Source organism: Notechis scutatus, chromosome 1 (genome assembly GCF_049901735.1).
Source record: "Notechis scutatus isolate UNSWTSFEM ecotype Mainland chromosome 1, rNotScu1.2, whole genome shotgun sequence".
Taxonomy (NCBI): Eukaryota; Metazoa; Chordata; class Lepidosauria; order Squamata; family Elapidae; genus Notechis; species Notechis scutatus.
The window spans coordinates 326193350-326216377 of NC_142009.1; the positions used below are offsets into that span (position 1 = coordinate 326193350).

Sequence of the window (23028 nt, forward strand, 5' to 3'; positions counted from 1 at the left end):
AAAGCACTGATATAATCTCCCATCCAGGTCGTAATCGCTCTGACCCTGCTTAGCTTTTTGAGATAGCCAAAGATGGATAGATGCTACCTGTTTGGGAGTTATTTCTATCTTTTGGTTCTCTGGAAAGCAGAGAATTCAAGCTCTCAGCGCATACTATGCATTAAGCCATAATCAGCCAAACCACTGGCTTAGTACATGTGAACACAATCAAATCTTTTCCTTTTCGGGGCTTCTATCAGTTATTTTTCACAGGCCCTTGTTCTACATTCACAGTGTGTAATATCTTGAAAACCATGTTTTTAATTGTGCCCTTTTATTTTGGCATTGTGAACTGCCCAGAAATTGCTTTCAGGCAGCTGTATATAGCTATGGAAAGTAAATAAATAATGGGCATTGATAAAACATTCAGCAGAAAAACACATTGATGCAATCATTGGTCCGAATGCATCAAGATTATTTTTGGTAGCATTTTCAGAGGGGTAACTGAGCAAAAATAACAAAATGTATTGTGTCATCTTGGTTAATGCATTGGGAGTAATTTGTGAAAGATGATACCATAATACATGTTGGGCTTTGGGGTGCTGTGAAATCCTTCATTTTGTCTATAGGTTGCTTACCTGCACGAATAGAATAGAATAGAATTCTTTATTGGCCGAGTGTGGTTGGACACACAAGGAATTTGTCTTGGTGCAAATACTCTCAGTATACATAAAAGAAAAGATACATGAGTGAAGAATCATCAGGTACAACACTAAATGATAGTCATAGGGTACAATAAGCAATCAAATCATACTAGGAAACAGTCAATATAAATCGTAAGGACAAAGTTACAGTCATAGAGTTACAAGTGGAAGGGGATGGGTGATAAGGAGTGATGAGAAGATTAACAGTAATAGTAGTGCAGACTTTGTAAATAGTTCAACAGTGTTGAGGAAATTATTTGTTTAGCAGAGTGATGGCATTCGGGAAAAAACTGTCCTTGTGTCAAGTTGTTCTGGTGTGCACTACTCTATAGCGTCGTTTTGAGGGAAGGAGTTGAAACAGTTTATGTCCGGGATGTGAGGGGTCTGTAAGTATTTTCACAGCCTTCTTTTTGACTGGTGCAGTATACAGGTCCTCGATTGAAGGCAGGTTGGTAGTAATAATTTTTACTGCAGTCCTAATTACTCTCTGAAGTCTGTGTCTGTCATGTTGGGTTGCAGAACCAAACCAGACAGTTATAGAGGTGCAGATGATGAAGGATTTGGCAATCGGCATACGAAAAGAACTTTAATGCATCTCCTTAGAAGAATATGTCAAGAGTTCTTGTTGTGTTTATTGATTATGCATTTACTATATAGGTGGTCGTTGACTTATGACCCCAATTGGGGCCAGAATTTCTGTTGCAAAGCAAGGCAATTGTTAAGTGATTTGATTTTCTTGCCACGGTTGTTAAGCAAATCACTGCAGTTGTTAAGTGAATCATGCAGTTGTTAAGCAAATCCAGCTTCCCCCATTGACTTTGCCTGTTGGAAGTCTGTTTAGAAGGTTACAAATAACAATCACATAACCCCAGGACATTACAACTGTCCTAAATATAAGTGCCTGAATTTTGATCGTGTAACCATGGAGACGCTGTGATGATTGTTAAGTGGGAGGACTGGTCATAATTTCAGTGCTGTTGTAACTTTGAATGGTCACTAAAGGAACTGTTGTAAGTTGAGGACTGACTGCCTGTATTGTAAATCTGTTGCTAAAGTTGTTTCTGGGCTGGATATAAACAAGAAAAAGACAGAAAAGTGAATTACCAATGGAAATAGAAGCTGCGTCATAGCTCATATGTTTCACATTGAGTGCACATTTAATATAATGCTAAGAGAAAGATAGGAAGAGAAGATAATGAAGAAAAATGCATCATCAGTATGGACAATAACAGAGAATATAGACTAGCATTGTTTTTTTCTCATATTAATGTGTGTGTGTGTGTGTGTGTTTGTGTGAGTGTGTGTACACATAAGCCTACATGATTGCCACGTAAATAGAGATACATTAGACTTAGTGGAGCACTTAAAATTTCCCCTACTTTTTATTTGTGGGGAATAACAAATTCCTCCAAATTAGCCTCATATACAAACCAAAAGGGATTGAAAACATTATTATTCCACTGTTAAAATCCCAGATAGTAAGGAGAAGCTACGAAAAAAATTTGAATGCTCTTGGTTAATATTTCCCAAACTTGGCAACTTAATATGATGTGTGGACTTCAGCTCCCAGAATTCAATTCTGGAATTGAAGTCCATACATCTTAAAAGTGGCCACGTTTGAGAAACACTGGATTGTATGCTTTCTTCTTTCGGGTTTCCCTTCTTAAAAGAGACTATTTTAAATTGCTCAACAACCATTGCCTACATTTGGGCACAACATACTCTACATCTGGGGACTCAGAATTATGTCGTCTGTTACAGGAATTGTGAGATGAGTCTATCAGCTCTTTCCTGCCGTTTTGAATAACCGGAGATTACTGGAAATGAAAAATTCATGTTTCATTTAATTTATATAATCCAGCCCTTTTGCAAAATTCAATTTTGGTTAGTGTGGTTACATTAATATTTTAAAGTTGAAATAAGTCAGCAATGAAAAACAGCTGAGGGGCTGGTGGTTGTAACTCAGCTTCCCAAATTTTGGAAGGCAGAAGGAAACTTTCAAGTGGCAGGATTTTGGTCTCCAATTTTCAATGACTTTCTTTTTTAGGATATTAAGGTTTGCAATGGAAGTGAGAAGTCTCCTAGATATTTCCATCCCCACCTTTAATTTCTGAAAAGCAAAACGTAGTATTCTGATTTGGCCACTTTGCAGCCCAAATTCAATGGGGCAATCTCAGGATCCTTTGGGATCTCATTCAGTCCATGGCTTGGCATTTCTATTTAAAACCGTGTTTTCAAACTGGACAACTTATATAACGTGTGTGGACTTCAACTCCCCAAAATGCTCAAGGTGGCTAGGGGATTCTGGGAATTGAAGTCAGCACATCTTAAAGTTGCCAAGTTTGGAAAACAACTGATCCAGAGAGTGAAATTATTTTAATAAAACATTTCTTCTCCCCTGAAACAACGAAGGGAGGTTTTCTTACATTTGTATCTCTGGATGGATTCTTTTATTCATGCTCGCTCTATCACTGCCGGTTTGTGTGCAATTAATGTTGCACGACTTAAATAAGCAGTAGATTTTTCAGTGCGGAAAGCAGGGTCATGTTGACCTTTGATTGCTATCTCCAGCTGCATGAGGAAGCCAGCCATGCCAAGTAACTTTTTGCAGAGGCCAAATCATTTTGGCACTGGGGTAGAGTAGTAATGCTGGCTGTTGGTGGAATATCTTCAAGAGTTCAAAAGGAGAACCAGATTTTAAGTAACAGCATCAGGAATGTCATCTTGATCCATTGCCATTGCTTTTTGATTTATCTGTCCACACAGAGAAACCTCAAAAAAAAAACAAAAAAAAAAACCCTGCTTAGGCTCTGAATCCCTTGGCTTTAGAATCATTCTAAACAACCCAAGGGAGATATCATAGTAGCTTAATGGTAGGAATTGTCTACATAGCTTCTGGAAGACAAGGGTGGGACCGGCCTACCTGATCTTCAGCAACCGAAGAAGGGGTGGTGTACCAGGCCTCCGGATGATTAACCAGTGGCCAAACCACACAGTGACACTAAAGCACCCACAAATTTGTCAAATTTCAGTTCCACCGGGTTAATGGGTCTCAGATTTTGGTTGCATTCTGTAAGTTAGCCCCTTTGAGGTGCCTTGGTTCAAAAATGTTTGCCTCACAATTCAGAGAATACCTATCAATGACTACTTCAGCTTCAACCACAACTATGCATGAGCACACAATAGATAAAAAACTCAATGTAAACCGCTCCAAACTCGATTGCAGAAAGTAAGACTTCAGCAACAGAGTGGTCAATGCCTGGAATGCACTACCTGACTCTGTGGTTTCTTCCCCAAACCCCAAAAACTTTCACCTTAGACAGTCAACTGTTGACCTCACCCCATTCCTAAGAGGTCTGTAAGGGGCGTGTATAAGCGCATCAATGTGCCTACCGTCCCTGTCCTAATGTCCCCTTTTATTTGTACCCGTTTTATGTAATCATAATCATGTTCTAATTATATCTGTTATCTACATGCTTGACAAATAAAATGAGTGAGTGAATAAATAAATAAATAAAAGTTTTGTCCAGTTAAGGGTTACAGACACAAGAGTTTTTAGTAGTATATATAGCCTTTGAGAGGAAAGTAGTGCAGTCTGATATGATCAGAATGAACATTAATTTTTAGCTGGCCGTATTATTTTTTTATCATCCCAATGTAGGAGAGTCCTGTGATCATCTAAGAAGAATGTATATCATCAATAGAAAAATAGTTGTAGTGGCAAGCAAATATTAGTCAGTAATATTCCGACTTCCTGCTGTCTATCCTACTGATTTTTCTTGTGGGAAACTTGCAGGAAGCATCGGAAATCGCAATCACGTGATCGCAGGGATTCCTCAATGGCCACAACTTTGTCAATAAAACTGGTCTGAACATCAATTCCGCAAGAGTCATGGATCCCGGATTTTTTTTTTTTACATGTTCTTTAAATTAGCTGATTTTAGGTACTTTGATTCAAAAAATTACTGCAAAAAAATAATGCACTGTTTGGGCTAACATGATAGCACCTATCAGATATTCACAGATAATTACAATGAGAACTGTAGTAATGTGTTTTTTTTTATTATTTATTTATGTCAATTGCTTACAAGATAATAGGTATAAGTAAAAACATAGTTATGAATACATGGCTACATATAAGAAAAATGAAAAAAAATAAAAGGAACAATAGGACAGGGACAGTAGGCACATTGGTGCTCTTATGCACACCCCCTACAGACCTCTTAGGAAAGGGGTGAGGTCAATAGTAGAAAGTCTAAGGTTAAAGGTTTGGGGGTTTGGGGAAGAAACCACAGAGTCAGGTAGAGTATTCCAGACATTGACCACTCTGTTGCTGAAGTCGTATTGCCTGCAATCAAGTTTGGTGCGGTTAACCTTGACTTTGTATCTATTGTTTGCTCTTGTGTTGTTATGGTTGAAGCTGAAGTATTCATTAACAGGTAGGACATTGCAATGTATGATTTTATATACTATACCTAGATCGGACCGAAGGCGGCGTAGTTGTAGGTTTTCTAGATCTAGAATTTCGAGTCTGGTGGCATAAGGTATTCTGCAACGAGTAGAGGAGTGGAGAACTCTTCTTGTGAAATATTTCTGGACTTTCTCAACTGTGTTAATATCAGATACGTAATGTGGGTTCCAGACTGATGAGCTGTATTCGAGTATTGGTATAGCAAATGTTTTGTATGCTCTAGTTATTAGTGTTATATGGCACAATTTCCTAACATTATCGTACCATCTTGTATGCGTTGGAAGTTAATATCTTTCAGACTAAACCCACTGTAATCACATGATCTCTCACCATAATTTAAACAGAATGACCTAGTTGAAAATCATACTGGGAGCAACATGGGGCAATAGGCTTCCCGCTGTAGAAGTCCATCCTTCGCTATAGGGAGGGCAGGGCTGGGTGTGGTGCAGGAACACAAGAGAGCTCCACAGCCTGTCCTTTTAATCTTGTGAATACACTTTTAAGTGTATGACATGGTTGTATCTGAGCCAGGTAAAATTCTGAAGACAGGGCAACAGAGTTTTGTGGGGGCCTTGCTTGGCCTTACACACTGGTCCCAGATTTAATTGTTGATAGCTCTTGGTTCAGCTGGGAAAGGGCTCCAGATTGAAACCAGGTGCAGGGAGGTCAACCCAGGTGCAGGGATGCCTCAACTTAAAATAGGGGTCCCCAAACTTAGCAACTTTAAGACTTGTGGTTCCTCAGCCAGATTTGCTGGCTGAGGAATTCTGGGAGTTGAAGTCCACAAGTCTTAAAGTTGCCAGGTTTGGAGATCTCTGACTTAAAACCACAATTGCACCCGAAATTTCTATTGCTAAGCAAGACGGTTGTTACAACTTCTCCTGTCCCCATTGTTCAATGAATCCCTGCAGTTGTTAAGTTAGTAACACGGTTGTTAAATGATTCTGACTTCCCCATTGATTTTGCTTGTCAGAAGGTCACAAAAGGTGATCACCCTGGGACACTGCAACTGTCATAAATACATGCTGGTGGAATTTTGATCACGTGACCCTGGGGATGCGGCAACAGTCATAAGTATGGGGAAAGGTCATAGGTCGCTTTTGTTAGTGCCATTGTAACTTTGTAACAGTTACTAAATAAATGGATGTTAAGAGCCTTGATTGCATAGTGGTTAGAGTGCAGTACTGCAGGCTACTTCTGCTGACTGCCATCTGCCTGCAATTTGGCAGTTCAAATCTCACCAGGGCTCAAGGTTGACTCAGCCTTCTATCCTTCCGAGGTGGGTAAAATGAGGACCCAGATTGCTGGGGGCAAGAGGCTGACTCTGTAAACCGCTTAGAGAGGGCTGTAAAGCACCATGAAGTGGTATATAAGTCTAAGGGCTATTGCTATTGCTAGTCAAGGACTACCTGTAAACAGCCCTGGGCTATGTAGATCAAAGGTTTGATTTTTTTTTTAATGTGTGTAACATCTTTGAAATCGAGTTGTCTTTGTAACCTGTATAACTTGTCTATCCAATCTCCCATGAATTCTTCACTCCATCCAGCAAGGACCCTTTCTGTGATAGAAATGGCGTGCAAATAAATTTTATAAATAAATAACGGCAAAGGAACACAGTGAAAATAAGTACATCAATATGATAACCTAAAAGTTGGAGGGGTGGAGAGCAGAAAGCACAGGGCATCAATCTAGCAGCCTTCTCCAATGTGGAATTTCATGCTGACCCCATGAGGCTGCCTGTGTGTGTGTGTGTGTGCATGTGCGTGTGTCCCTGTGCCCAGCATGAGGTGGTTCCCTTTCCTCTCATCGCTTTTTCCTGAAATCAGTTTTCTGGATAAGAGAGTATCTGTTGTTTGTCTTTTCAGCTGCTTCTTACTCAGACCTTCCAGCTCAATTTGTTGCAGCCCATTTCGTTTCCTTTCCCTTTTCCTGAAAGGAAACTCTTTAACTGTCCTCTCTCGCTGGGGTTGGAAGGCTCACTGGGGAAATCTCTGTTTCTTCAGTTGAAGCAAAGCACGTGGGACAACTGCCAAGAAGCTTGGCTGAAGCCAAAAGCTGGAGAATCCACCTCTTCCTGGGTTTCAATCTTGTGGAGATTGGAGCAGATGCTTACAGGGGCATCCCCTTTCTTTTAGACCAAGGATCTCCAACCTTGGCAACTTTTAAGACTTGTGGACTTCAGCTCCCAGAATTCCTCAGCCAGTTGGCTTAGGAATTATGGAAGTCCTTGGCAACTTTAAGACTTGTGGACTTCAGCTCCCAGAATTCCCCAGCAAGCTGGCTGAGAAATTCTGGGAGTTGAAGTCCACAAGTCTTAAAATTGCCAAGGTTGGAGACCCCTGTTCTAGACCAGGGTGTCCCACCTTGGCAATTTTAGGACCTGAGGACCTCAACTCCCAGAATTCTCCAGTCAGCTGGGAATGAAAGCTGCCTGCCAAGGTGGGACACCCCTGTCTAGACCTACTTATGTAGTTAGGTTGAATTTTTGCTGGTAGCCCTGAATCTGGTGCATTGTGTTTCCTCTTAGGACATAGATAACCTGGTGTCCAAGCACTGCTATCTTTGTTCCTGCAAACGGATTCCGTGACCCATCGACTCCTCAGGGCATCATGGGTGACAGACAGTATCTCTTGCTCAAGCTGGAGAAATGGCTGACAGGCAGTATCTGTTCAACTGTGGAGCCTCCTGAGGCAGATTTTCCTTAAAAGAAAATACAGCAATTTGTCCTCTGTGCTTGTATGAAACACAGAGTTTTAATGTACTGAATTCCGTGAAGGAATGAAAGATAGTATGGAACATCGGGTGGCTTTTATGATAAGAAAAATATTGAAAAATACTTACTATTGTACAGTATACCTGTACACTAGACTTATAACCATTCATTTAGTGACAGTCCAAAGTTTAAAAAGTGATTTATTACTGGTCCTCATACTTATGACCATCATATCCTACCCGTGGTCATATGATCAAAATTTGGGAGCAACCGGCATGTATTTATGATGGTTGCAATGTCCTGGGGCCATGTGATCATTATTTGTGACCTTTGCAGTTGATTTCCAACAAGCAAAGTCAATGGGGGGTTACTGGATTCGCTTAATGACCACTTGGTTCAATTAACAACTGTAGTGATTCACTTAATAACCATGCCAAAAAAAGGTAAAATAAGAGTATGACTTAACAACCAACTTGATAGGCAATGGAATTTCTGGTCCCAATTGTCATAAGTCAAGGACTAGTGTGGCTGCTGTTGCGGTTACTGTCATTCAATCATACAGGCATTCATCTAAAAAAATGCTCAAAAGATTTTAATCAAATTTAATTAAATGCATTAATAAGACCAAGTGAGGATAGTATTCCCAGGAATGACCTCAAGGCTGCCTGATGGTGAAAACTACTAGAGAAACATCCTTGGGCATTGACACTGCCTCCTATAAATAGGTGGGTAGGCCTGGCTTCAACCCTGAAAGAGGCCGCGTATCTCTTTCAGTGCTCTGGAGAGATAGCACTAGCACTTAGCCTATTACAGCGCTTCACAGTGCTTTACAGCCCTCTCTAAGCAGTTTACAGAGTCAGCCTATTGCCCCCAACAGTCTGGCTCCTCATTTTACCCACCTCGGAAAGATGGAAGGCTGAGTCCACCTTGAGCCAGTTAGGATCGAACTCCTGGCAGTGGGCAGAGTTAGCCTGCAGTATTGCATTTTATCCACTTTACCTCCAGGATCAAGTGGTTGAGCACCCAATGTCCGGTCATGTGATCATGGAGGGAGGGGTGACCATCAGAATCCACATCATAGGTACCCAATAACGGAGGTGGGATGCAAATAGTTTTACTACCGGTTTTGTGGGCGTGGCTAGGTGGGCCTGGCCATGTGACTGGGTGGGCATGGCTGCTCTTTTTTGGTGCAGCACACCATCCCCTCACACGCTCCAGGTTTTTTTTTGTCTCCTGGGGGGGGTCGTTTTTGCTCCCAGAAAGCTTCCCTGAGGCCCAGGAAGGTAAAAAACGGAGCGCAGGGGTGGGGGGGCACAGCACTCCTCCGTGCTCTATTTTTTTTGCCTCCTGGGTCTCTGGGAAGCCTCCTGAGTGAAGCAGTAAGACAGCGAGGGAGATCCTGGCACAGCTGATCGTTGGGAGGGGGGAAAAAAAATACCGGTTTGGCTGAACCGGGCCAAACCGGTAGAATCCTACCACTGCCCCATAAGTAGGTTTGTCAGAACTTTAAACAGTTGTTAAGCGACCAATCACAAGTCGAGGACTATCTGTAAGTTGACAAGATGAAGAGTAGGGCCTCAGGTGTCTGATTATAAAAATCAGGCAGGTTTCTATGAACTTGGCAATCTTAACACCCGCCCTTTTGTCAGCTAGATACAATACTTCCAAGCACAGCTTATGCCTGACCACTATTTCTTTTCTTTTTTTTCTTAATTTCTTACCTTCAGGATGAATTCCATCCTTTCATTGAGGCCCTCCTCCCTCATGTCCGGGCCTTCGCCTACACCTGGTTCAACCTCCAGGCCCGGAAGCGCAAGTACTTCAAGAAACACGAGAAACGGATGACGAAAGATGAGGAGCGGGCTGTCAAAGATGAGCTGCTCAACGAGAAGCCGGAAGTGAAACAGAAGTGGGCTTCGCGCTTGCTGGCCAAGCTGCGCAAGGACATCCGCCCCGAGTACCGGGAGGACTTTGTGCTCTCCATCACGGGGAAGAAGCCCTCGTGCTGCGTCCTGTCCAACCCTGATCAGAAGGGCAAAATGCGCCGCATCGACTGTCTCCGCCAGGCTGACAAAGTCTGGCGCCTCGACCTCGTCATGGTGATCCTCTTCAAAGGAATCCCCCTGGAGAGCACCGATGGGGAACGCCTTGTCAAGGCCACACAGTGTACCAACCCTGTCCTCTGTGTCCAGCCACACCACATCAGTGTCTCGGTCAAGGAGCTTGACCTCTACCTGGCATATTTTGTCCGTGAGAGAGGTAGGCTTCCAAGCTGGTTGTCACCTAGGATTGGGACCATTCAGGGGGGAATTTTACTCAATAGTCCTTAGCTGTGATATTGTAGGCGACTGATGGAGGGGTCAAACGCGTCATTAGTCATGAGTCGCTGCGGGCCCACAAGAGATCTAACTCCAGCCCACCTTGAATACCTTCTTAATTCCTGCATCATTTGCCTTGACTGTTAACACAGGTAGTTCTCGACTTACAACAATTCATTTAGTGACCGTTCAAAGTTGCAACGGCACTGAAATCAAGTAACTTATGACCATTTTTCATACTTATGACCGCTGTAGCATCCCCATGATCATTTGGATGCTTGACCATCGGTTCATAATTATGACGGTTGCAGTATCCTGGGGTCATGTGCTCCCCTTTTGCGATCATCTGACTAGCAAAGTCAATGGGGAAGCCAGATTCACTTAACAAGCATGCTACTAATTTAACAGCTGCAGAGAATCATTCAACAAATGTGGCCAAAAAAAGTTGTAGAACTCACTTAACAAATGTCTCACTTAGCAACATAAATTTTGGGCTCAATTGTGGTGGTAAATTGAGGACTGCCTGTAGCTCCAATTCTTGTAGACAGCGTAAGCTTCCCATAAATCTTTATACTCATTTGAACTGCTCCAATCTCCCAATTTCCCTGGCACTTGACAGGTATGGAAAGGAACTTAGGGATTCAGAGGACAGGGCACTGTGAATACAGGCAGTCCTCAACTTACAACCACAACTGAGCCCAAAATTTATGTTCGGTCGTAAGTGGGGAAAAACAGTCATAAGTTACATTGTTCAGAGCTGTTGTAACTTTGAACAGTCATTAAAATGAAAGGTGGTAATTCAAGGACTGCCTGTACACCAGGGCAGCTTGGTAATGTTATGTGAGGCCCAGAAGAAACGTGGTTGACATTGTGGAAAGGAAGAAGTTTGGTTGCATGATTCATGAATCAAATCTAAGTCTAGTGATCCTCCTGTCCTTATTAGGCATGACAATAGGTAATGGGGTCTCTTGGTTCAGAGGTTGTCTGCTGCTGAATAAGAAGCTAAGAAGGAACGTATCCAGACAAGATGTTTTTGTGGCCCCCTTTGAAGTCTCCATGTGGTGCCACATTGATCATTGGTTAGAAGCAGCAGATGGATTCAGTCGTCTAAGCCAGAGGTCCCCCAACTTGGCAACCTTAAGACTTGTGGACTTCAACTCCCAGAATTCCTGAACTAACGACTGGAGGAGGAGGAATTCTGGGAGTTGAAATCCACAAGTCTTAAAGCTGTCGAGTTTGAAGACCTCTGGTCTAAGCCAGCAAGAAAGACAACAGCAATTAAGCCATGATTGTTACCTAAAGAACTGTCATGTTTAGTGGTTGTGTCTCTTACTGAGTATGAAATACAGTTGTGGCCCTTTGCTTTCTATTCTGTTGATGACCTTCTACAGCAGGGGCCTCCAACCTTGGCATCACATAGCTGGCTGGAGAATTCTGGGAGTTGAAGTCCACAAGTCTTAAAAGTTGCCAAGGTTGGAGACCCCTGTTCTACAGGTAGTCCTTGACTTACAACCATTTGTGACCTTCCCAGGTTCTGACAAGCAAAGTCAATTGGGGGGAACCAGATTCGCCTAACGATCATAGGCCTCACTTAATTGCAACGATTTGCTTAACAACCGGGGCAAAAAGGTTGTAAAATCAGACAGGGCTCACATAACAACTGCCTTGCTTAGCAACAAAAATTCTGTTTATTTTTATTTATTTGTCAATTGCTTACAAGATAATAAGTATAAGTAAAAACATAGTTATGAATACATGGATACATATAAGAAAAATAAAAAAATAAAAGAAACAATAGGACTGGGACAGTAGGCACGTTGGTGTGCTTATGCACACCCCCTACAGGCCTCTTAGGAAGTGGGTGAGGTCAATAGTAGAAAGTCTAAGGTTAAAGTTTTTGGGGTTTGGGGAAGAAACCACAGAGTCAGGTAGAGTACTCCAGACATTAACCATTCTGTTGCTGAAGTCGTATTTCCTGCAATCAAGTTTGGTGCGGTTAACCTTGAGCTTGTATCTGTTGTGTGCTCTTGTGTTGTTATGGTTGAAGCTGAAGTATTCATTAACAGGTAGGACATTGCAATGTATGATTTGACATACTATACTTAGATCGGACCGAAGGCGGCGTAGTTGTAGGTTTTCTAGATCTAGAATTTTGAGTCTGGTGGCATAAGGTATTCTGCAATGAGTAGAGGATTGAAGAACTCTTCTTGTGAAATATTTCTGGACTTTCTCAACTGTGTTAATATCAGATACGTAATGTGGGTTCCAGACTGATGAGCTGTATTCGAGTATTGGTCTAGCAAATGTTTTGTATGCTCTAGTTATTAGTGTAATATTACCAGAGAAAAAGCTACGTAAGATTAGATTAACAACTCTTAATGTCTTTTTGGCTATGTAGTTACAGTGGGCTCTGGCACTTAGAGTTCATTAAAGCCTTCTAAATAAAGACGGGCGTTTACTTTAGAATTTGCAAATCCATATAAAAGAAAGGGTACTCGATCACATTTCAGCGTAGAGCCTATAGAAATTAGGACTTCTGCGTTTGCTTTCATCAAGAACTTTTCTGCCTTATTTATAGACATAACGGGGTTGGACTAGAACAGTGGTTGCCAACCAGTGGGCCAGGGACCACTGGAAATCTGCGATAAAATTTTGGTGGTCCTCAGAGAAATGTCACCCCCAAAGCAATTAATCCAAACTGTGTGGGAACACAAGGCTGCACCATCCACATGGCCCACGGGAACACAAGGTTTGCGACGCTTGCATTGCAAACAACACGAGGTAGTGAGGAGAGAGGGAAAGGGCAGAGGGGGGGAACTTGCTCCACACACCTCGCCTGGCCACCGGGCTGCTTCTTTCCGCTTCTTTCTTCTTCTGCTGTTGGCTGCAGGCAAGGAAAGCAGCAAAAGTCTTTCTTTCTCTCCCCCAGACTCCGCCAGAAATGAGTCTTTGGGATCTTATTTATTTATTTATTTGATTTATATTGCCGCCTATTCATCCATGGCGACTCGAGGCGGCTTACACAATGTAAAATCACATTTAAAACAAAAAATAAAAATAAAAACAATAAAAACTAACTAAAAGAATCAAATATATTAGTAAAGTACAATAGAACAAAATTAGTAATGTACAAAATTTTGGAAAAAAAAAAAAAAAAACTCCCACCCTCGACCCGACGACAGCAGATCACACTAGCCATTTGATGGGTTTTGCCAGGCCCGCTGGCAAAACCAGGTCTTCAGTGCCTTTCGGAAGAGTATTAGTGAGGGGGCCATTCTAATCTCTGGGTGGATGATGTTCTAGAGAGATGGAGCCACCACAGAGAAGGCCCTTCTTCTGGGTCCCACCAGGTGTATCTCCCTCAGGTGTATGTTGCAAGGCACCCTGCTCCAAGATGCTGCACCGGCGCAACAAGTCTCACAAAGACTCATTTCTGGCGGAGTTTGGGGGAGAGAAAGAAAGACTTCTGCTGCTTCTCCTGCTTTCCTTGCATGAAGCCAAAAGTCTCTCTCTCTCTCTCTCTTTCCCCCTAAGAACGGAGCTGGAGATGGTATCCTGCGATCCCAAATAAAGAATGATTGATCAGTAGGAAAATGGGGTGGGGAATTTTCCTGCAGACCTTTTTGGGGATTTTCCCAGGGTCTCTGGTCCACGGGATTTAATTATGAGCTTGGTGGTCCCTGAGGTCCAAAAGATTGGCGACCCCTGGACTAGAAGATCTCTAAGCTGCCTTCCAACTCTATTCTGTATTCTGTAGCATGAAGCAAACCAACATTTCAAGCCTTAGTGAGGTTGTTCACCAGCTGCAGGTGTTGGAGGGAGCATTGGTGGTCAGAAACAGCAAAGGGGTGAGTGGAGTGTCAAATCCCACCCCTGATGTCCATGCATCATTTAAAAGGGGGGCGGAGCTTGCACTGTGACACTCTTTTTGCCATCCTGCTGAATTTAACCCTCCCAATGCCATATATATCACAATATGTGGGGAAAAAATCCATCTGACTTTGTTAGTAGTTAAGATAGACGTGTCCTTTGGTTGGATAATAATGATGGTGGCTTAATTTATGTCACCCTCAAGATCTTAGGTTTGGTCCCCAGCTTCTCCAGGTGGAAAGGAGATAAGGAGAAGCCCCTTTGTATCCTGGGGGGTCAGAATAACTGAGTTGGAAGGGACCCTGGGGGTCTTCTAGTCCAACCCCCTGCTCAAGCAGCAAGCCTTGTATCATTTCAGACAGATATTTGTCCTAGTAATAAAGGAGAATATTTGTATCTCAGGGTTTACATGAGAGGTCCTGGGCGCTTGTTTTCTTGCAGATGTTTCATTACCTAAAACTAGGTAACATCATCAGTGTTAGTGAGGAGTGTAGTTTGCTGTCAGTTTATATTCTGGTCTCTTGCCTGCCAGTGTTGGTTGGGCTGTTTATCGTTGGCTCTTCGGCAGTTTCTTGATGGGGGTATTGTTTACTTGATTCTTGGTCTGGTGCTAACCTTGGAGTTAATCTATGCTGATCTGGGTGCTGATTGATGGTGGAGAGGTTCTTAGGACAGATACAGATTAACAGAGTTGGAAGGGACCTAGTCCAACCCCCTACCCAAGCAGACCCTACACCATTTCTGACAGATAGCAGTCCAGTCTCTTCTTGAAAGCTTCCAGTGATGAAGCGCCTACAAACTTCTGAAGGCAACATCTGTTCCATTGGTGGATTGTTCTCACTGTCAGAAAATTTCTCCTTATTTCTGGGTTGAATCTCTCCTTGTTCAAGTTTCCATCCATTATTCCTTGTCTGGCCTTCGGGTGCCTTGGAAAATAGTTTGACTCCCCCTCCTCTTTGTGTCAGCCCCTCAAATATTGGAAGTCTGCTATAATGTTTCCCCTGGTCCTTCTCTTCGCTAGACTAGCCACGCCCTGTTTCTGCAACCGTTCATCTGCCTTTTTGTTCCTTTTTGGGCTGGATAATAGTCTTTTTCACCCAGCCCAGATATTTGTCCAATTCTTCTTAAAAACCTCCAGTGTTGGAGCATCCACAACTTCTGGAGGCAAATTGTTCCACTGATTAATTGTTCTATCAGGAAATATCTCCTTAGTTCTAGGCTTGGTCTCACCTTGATTGGTTCCCACCCTTTGCTTCTTGTCCTCCTTCAGGTGCTTTGGAGAATAGCTTGACCCCCTATTCATCTTTATGGAAGCCCCTCAGATTTTGGGACACTGCTATCATGTCACTCCTAGTCCTTCTTTTCATTAAACTAGACCAGGGGTTTCCAATCTTGGCAAACTTTAAGACTTGTGGACTTCAACTCCCAGAGTTCCTCAGCCAGCTTTGCTGGCTGAGGAACTCTGGGAGTTGAAGTCCACAAGTCTTAAAGTTTGCCAAGATTGGAAACCCCTGAACTAGACATAGCCAATTAGTGCAGCCGTTCTTTATATGTTTCAGCTTCCAGCCCTCTAATCATATCTGTTGCTCTTCTCTGCACACTTTTTAGAGTTTCAGTGACTTTTCTATATCATGGCGACCAAAACTGGATCTTCTGATCCGGGTGAAAAGACAAAGAGTCTCACATTGCAGGAGAAAGCGAAGTGCTTCTAAGACACGGAAAGTATAAAAACTTGCTTCAACCCAGTTTAACTCCCCCAACTTCCTCCAATAATTTGGCTGGGCTACTCCATCCAACATTCCCAAGCTTCTCCCGCCCATCAAAATGCTGGCTGAGACTGATAAGCGTTGCCTATCTGGGGAGCCGAAGGTTGGGAAAGCTTGACCTAGTGGTAGTTTGCAATGCCGCTTCCCTGCCTGCTTTCTCTTCAAATTACATTTCGGAATTCTCTGCAGTATCTGGGAGGAGAGAATGAAGGAGACAGCACGGTGTTCCTTTTCTTGCTTCCCCCAATTCGCACAACAGCTATAAAGGAGAGGAGCAATAACTTTTAAAAGGGAAGGAAAGGAAAGGAGGAAAATCTGCTTTATTGTTCTGCTTTATTTTTATACTGAGTTTGGGAGGTCATTGGCTTGTTGGGGCCTTGCTGCCTCCTGACCTTGATACCTTTGTGTGGGTTTACAGGCAGCCTTGAAATCACCTGATCCCTAATTGGTAGTAAATAGGCAGCTGATAAGGTTTCTAGGAGCTGTCACTTTGTCTAGGCTGAGCAGAGTTGTGGCTGAGTTTTTCCCCCAACCTTCCCTATTATTTAAGGTGGCTCCTTAGTATTCTTTAAGATGGGCTGTGTGGGAAGTTTGCTGTGTGGATCTGTGGTGGCAAACATTTTGAGAAAGCTTCTGTCTTTTAATTGAATTGGTTAGGCGGAAAAGGTGCTGCCAGATTCCTGATTTTTGAAGATAGAATGCAAAATTCTACCTTCCAAAGAGAAATTCTTCTGTTCTGCCTCTTTTCTGCCTTTTGAAATCCCAGGTAAATCACCACCCCCTCCTCCCTCTCTTCCTCCTTTTCCCTCTTCCATTTCATTGTGTCCAATTTTAGGACACTGCCTCCGTAGGTCCCTGCAGTTTTCTTGACCAGGTTTTTCAGAAGAGGTTTGCCCTCCTAAGGCTGATGGCCTATCTAAGGCGGAACTAGAAGTCACAGCCTGCCAGCTTCTATCTTAACTACTTAACTACTGCTCAAACTGGCTATCCATCATCTTATACTGCTTATGACATAAACTGACCAAGGTGGTTCAGCTAGGTAGCATACAAAAAAATCATGGGTGGCACTTAAAAAAATCTGGGCATTGACAAATTTGTCAATTACTAAGGGCCACATGCTTTGGGTCAGCACACGTACTATACCAATATATTATGACATTCTAAGTTGTGAGAAGAATTCCATGGGAGTGAAGGCTGGCCTGACCTAGGTCAGGGGTCTCCAACCTTGGCAACTTTAAGATTTGTGGACTTCAACTCCCAGAATTCCTCAACCAGCAAAGCTAAGGAAGTCTGGGAGTTGAAGTCCACAAGTCTGTAAAGTTGCCAAGTTTGGAGACCCCTGACCTAGAGAACTGGCAGCTGTGATTTTATGCTGCTGTGTATAAGAATTTACTGGTTAGCTATTAGGCCATGTCAGACTATGAACTATAAAATACAGAATAGTAATGAGGACATATGCTAGAAACTACAGTAAAGACATAAGTAAAAGAAAATGGGTTATCCACGAAGTTTATGGCTTGGGAGAATATGCATGTTCGGCCAATGTTGGCATAGAGTATAGTTAAGTAAGCCCTTGTTAAAGTGCCGCATGTGAAGCGAATATGTTCACTGAGTCACTGCAGTTGTTAAGTGAATCACAGAGTCATTAAATGAATCAAGCTTCCTCCATTGATGATGCCATTTGTCAAGTGCCTAAATTTTGATCTCACAGAGATTCTGACGGTGATAAGTGCAAGTTACATTTTTCAATACTGGTGTAACTTTGGAACAGTCACTAGGTGAATGGTTATAAGTCGAGGACTGCTTGTACAAGTAGTCCTCAACTTACGACCACAATTGAACCCCAAATTTAGTAAATTGGTAACACAGTTGTTCAATTAACCTGGTTTCCCCACTGACTTTGCTTGTCAGAAGGGTCGCCAAAGGGGCACTGCAACCATCATTACCGTGAGTCAGTTGTCCAGCATAACAAATATAAATCACATGACCCTGCGGATGCTGCAGTGGTCATAAGTGTGAAAGATGATCGTAACTCACTTTTTTTCAGTGCTGTTGTAACTTCAATTAGAATTAGAATTCTTTTTTATTGGCCAAGTGTGGTTGGACACACAAGGAATTTGTCTTGGTGCAAATGCTCCCAGTATACTTAAAAGAAAAGATACATTCGTCAAGAGTCGAGAATCATAAGATACGACACTTAATGATAGTCATAGGATACAATAAGCAATCAAATCATACTAGGAAACAGTCCATATAGATTGTAAGGCTACAAGTGACAAAGTTACAGTCATACAGTCACAAGTGGGAGGGGATGGTGATAAGGAGTGATGAGAAGATTAATAGTAACAGTAGTGCAGACTTAGTAAATGGTTGGATAGTGTTGAGGGAATTATTTGTTTAGCAGAGTGAAGGCATTCGGGAAAAAACTGTCCTTGTGTCTAGTTGTTTTGGTGTGCAATGCTCTATGACGTCGTTTTGAGGGTAGGAGTTGAAACAGTTTATGTCCAGGATGTGAGGGGTTTGTAAATATTTTCACAGCCCTCTTTTTGACTGGTGCAGTATACAGATCACTAACGGGTCACTAAGTGAACTGTTGTAAGTCAAGAACTGCCTGTACTGTTTTGGAACTCTTGGGCTCTTTACCCGAGTGTCAAAAATTTACTGCTTGGAATCATGATTTTTCAGTCGCCTGCGAACCTTTTGCCTGATGCCTTTGCACTAACAATGCAGTGATGCTCTGTGTTTAGTTCTTTTGCAATATGCTGTTCCAAAGCAGTTTTGCTTTTGACCTCAAAGCAGAATCAGTCAGCTACCTCTTCTTTTAAATAGATGTTGTGTACATTTTGCTCTGTCCCCTGGCTGACTTCTGGGCATGGATGTCCACAGAGGAAAGGCACAGGCGGGGGCGGGGGTAGGGGTAGGGGGTGGGGTGGAGAAATGATTAAATATGTATCACAATGTCACGGTGCAAATCATGATGACTGACGCACAGGCGTGCAATGACAAGTTACAAGTGTGTCCGGCCGAGGCTCGCGTTGTGATTCCCCTGATGCACGTGTTATGCTTTTCATGCTGTGGCTGTTTGTTAGCAGAGGCCTGTGGTAGTGTACCATTTTTATTTTTACCACCTTTGTTTCTTTTTAAGTCATGCCAGCCAGTCAGGGATCCCCGAGTGATTGTTATTCTTACAGCAGGGATTCTCAAACTTTTTAAACAGTGGCCCAATTCACAGTCCCTCAGACTGTTTGGGGGGCGGGAGTGGACAGGCTGGGTGGGTGTGGCTAGGTGATCATGTGACTGGGTGGGCGTGGCCAATTTAACAGCCCATTAAACAATGCACACAAACGGTGGGGGCCAGTGGGTGGGCGGGGCAGCCTCGTGGTCTTGCGCGGGCCAGATTAATGGCTTTGGTGGGCCGTATGCGGCCCGCGGGCCGTAGTTTGAGGACCTTTGTTCTTATAGAGATATAAAAGTCCTAACTGACATCACAGTGATGGTGCAAGGAGACTTAAAACTGGCAACACCTATGAAAGGGGCATATCAATTCATTTAGGGATAAGAAAAGCCCAATTTAGTCTGCAGGTAGCCTTCGACTTACAACCATTCATGTAGCTACGGTTCAAAGTTAAAACAGCACTGGAAAAAAAAGTCTTCTGACCAAGCCTCACATTTACGACCATTGCGGTATTCTCTACAATCATGTGAATCAAAATTCAGGCACTAGGCAACTGGCATGGATTTACACTCTGGTTGCAGCATCCCAGGGTCATGTGGATTGCCCTTTGCAACCTTCCCTGTTCCCAGCTTTCAACAAGTAAATTTAAATAGGGGAAACCGGAGTGACTTAATGATTAACGGATCCACTTCAGAAGTTGTGGGTGTTCCATGCTGGAGGCTATGTGAGTTTGACACCCCGATTTAGGGTCTCCTGCTTGAGCACCAGGTTGGACTAGAAGACCTCCAAGGTCCCTTCCAGCTTTGTTATTCTGTTAACAAACACCTGCAAGGAGTCACTGCACAACCATGGTAAAAAGATCATAAAATTGGGTATGACTCACTTAACAACTGCCTTGCTTAGCAATGGAAATTCTGGTCATAAGTCAAGGACTACCTGTATATGGCTTTCTTGTAAAATACGGGAAATTATTTGATTTGATTTATTTATTTGTTTGTTCGTCAAACATGTACAAGATAACAAGTATAAGTATGAACATAAACAGGAACAAAGGAAGTAAATACAGATAAACGGGGACAGTAAGACAGGGACGCTACTAGGCACGCTGGTGCACTTACACATGCCCCCTTTGAGGACCTCTTAGGAATGGGGTGAGGTCCACGGCAGACAGTTTGAGGTTGAAGCTGTGAGGGGTTGAGGTTGTAACAATGGAGTCTGGTAGGGCGTTCCAGTTGCTGAAGTCGTATTTTCTGCAATCGAGTTTGTAGCGGTTTACCTTGAGTTTGTAGCGGTTGTTTGCCCGTGTATTAGGTATTGTGATTGAAGTTGGATAAGTCGTTGACAGGCAAGACATTATAGCAGACAATTTTATATAACTATACTTAGATCGGACCGCAGGCGGCGCAGTTCTAGATTGTCCAGGTTCTAGATTGTCTGGAATCGACCATTCTGCCTCCTCCTGCACAGTATGAAATGATGCTGTTGCCGTGATCATGTATGGCCAGTAAGAACCAACATTGACTTGATGGCACATTGTCAGTCAAATCTACTCTAGCCTTCACACTGGATGCCCTGCAGATATCGTAAACTTCCCCACAGCAACCAAGCTTCTGCAAAACTCTGTGTTCTGAAGCTCGGAAGAGTTAACTTTTGGGGTGACATTGAGTCATTGCTGACTCTGACCTTGGAGATAAGGCATAACCATTAGGAGTAGCAGGCCCTGAAGCCTAATCTTCCATGAATCCATTGCAAGCCTTTTTAAAGCCAACTAAATTGGGTGGGCATGTGCTGATTCCACTAAAAGTAAATGAGGACCATTTTAGAGTGAGGATAATATTGGGGGGGGGGAGAGGAGAACACAGCTGCCCAGCTAATCAGGAATTAAACAAACCATCAGAGGAAACTTCCTAAAAATGGACTGCTGAAGGTTTTTCAGTTTTGAGCATCTGTGTAGAAAACCACGTCTGTCTTTATTAGCCTAAACTGCACCCGGTTTCATCGCACCCAGTGGAGATAAACTTTTCTGGATTTGGAAAAAAGATGTCTGCATTAGACCAGAGTCTCAATTAGAAGGGGAGGCTGGAAAAGTTTTCCAGCCTCATGCTTGTCAGCAAGCGGACACCGAACCCCAGACTTATCACTGCAGGCAAAAAACTCCACGGTTAGAGGGAGGCGAGCTGGCAGCCTTGCCGTTGTTAAGATGCTGCTGCCGTTTGTCTCTGACATTATCAGTCTGGAGCAGTCACAGCCTCTCCCCCCCTCTCCCTCCCCCCGTGATAATGCCTTTTTTTTCTCCAGCGTCAGCAAAATAAAAAATAAAAAAAAATCGTAGCCTATTCCTCTGCAACGGCCACGCTGCTGGAGGAGGCGCAAAGTCTGTGCCAGACCGAAGCCTTGTTGCTGTTTAGCATCTCAATCAGACACCATTCCTTCCTCACGGGGACCTGGATTTTTTTTTTTTTAAAAAAAAAAAGCAGGGATGGGACCTCAGAAGGCCATTTAGTCAAGCCCTTGCTTTTGCTATGGGGGCAAGACTGCCCCATCTCTGCCCAAGATCCCAGCTGTAATAATCTCTCTAGCGCAGGGGTGTCAAACTCAAGGCCCATCCTGGAAACAGTGAGGGACCAGCCTGCGGTTCCTCTGCCAGAGAAAACGGGCTCCTGAGCTCCGTTTCCGGCTGTGATGGCCTCCTGCCAGAGAAAATGGCTGTCATGTGGCCTCCTGAGCACCGTTTCCGGCTTTGACGGCCTCCTGCGGCCCTCTGCCAGCAAAAACGGAGCTCGGGAGGGCCACATGAGGGCCATTTTCGGTGGCAAGAGGGTTGCAGGATGCCACCACAGCCAGAAACGGTGCTCGGGAGCCCATTTTCGCTGGCAGAGCACTCGGGCTGCCACAGGCGCCCCCGACATGAGTGACACCGAGCAGGCCACGCCTCCTCTGGCCATACCCACCCCAGCCCTCTGAGGTCAAATGCAACCCTGATGCGGCCCTCAATGAAGTCGAGTTTGACACCCCTGCTCTAGCCCAAGCAGATAGAGCAGGTGTAAAGAATGTGTAAAATTTGGACATCCGACCACCCTCCCCCACTCTTTTTTTTTGTTGTTGTTGTTTTTGGCCTCCTCAACTCTACCAGAATCCTCTGTATTTTGCACAGGACCTAAGCTGTGACTGCAGTGGGGGGAAGGGAGGAAAGGGGATGGTGGCAGTGTGTGTGTGTGTGGGGGGGAGGTTTCTCCCAGTTGCACAATAGGAGGTCAGTGCTGAAAGTCAAAACCATTGCAGCGTAATAGTAATCAATCTCTCGCCATCGATCAAATTGGATCTCGCCTCAGCTCAGCATTCTGGCAAGAAAATGTCCATCCGTGTTGGTGTGGGGGAGGAAAGGAGGAGGAGGAGGTGGGGGTGGCTATTCTTTGTGTGTGTGTGTGTGTGTGTGTGTGTGGCTGGGGATGGGCAGGCAAAACATGATTCGAAAAGTTGCTGAATTGGCACCGAAGCTGGGACTCTCGTCTTTGGCTGGACGGCTGGATTGAGAAAAGAGAGAGCTAGAGATAAAATGCTGGTTGGGAAATTGGTTTTCCAGAAGATCCTGTTGAAAGGATGGGGGCAAACTGGGTACGTGAAGCAGCCTCCTTCCACTGAGCCCCAAACTGTACCCTTTTTGGGGGAGGGGGAGGTTTCTTCAGATCTTCCCAACCCTGTAAATTGGGGGCTGAGCTTAGGTGGTGAAGTGACCATTGTCCCTTTTTACTCTGGGGTCAGCAGCATCCTGAGTCTCCTCTGACAGAGACCAGTATTTTCCAGCTGGGGAATTCTGGGAGTTGAAGTCCACACATCTTAAAGTTGCTAAGCTTGGGAAACATTGGGTTAGACTTTGGCATTATATTCATGAAAATTCAGTTCAAATGTTCACTGGGCCAAGAAATTCCCTAGTGCCTTTTGGCCAATTATTTTTTTTTGTTTGTTTACCTGATCTACTCCACCGAATTGTTGCATGGATAAAATTGTGATTGACAGAGAGAGATTACCAAC

General features: G+C 43.6%; 1 protein-coding gene across 5 annotated transcripts in view; it reads left to right on the top strand.

Annotated features, from left to right (window-relative positions):
* The window catches only part of NFIC (nuclear factor I C), a 181673-nt gene that overhangs the window by 68135 nt on the left and 90510 nt on the right, over nt 1-23028 (top strand). For all 5 annotated transcript variants that reach the window (XM_087952604.1, XM_087952605.1, XM_087952603.1 and 2 more), the window contains exon 2: nt 9595-10126. In XM_087952604.1, the coding sequence (XP_087808730.1) occupies nt 9595-10126 (532 nt within the window). The remainder of the gene's footprint in view (nt 1-9594; nt 10127-23028) is intronic.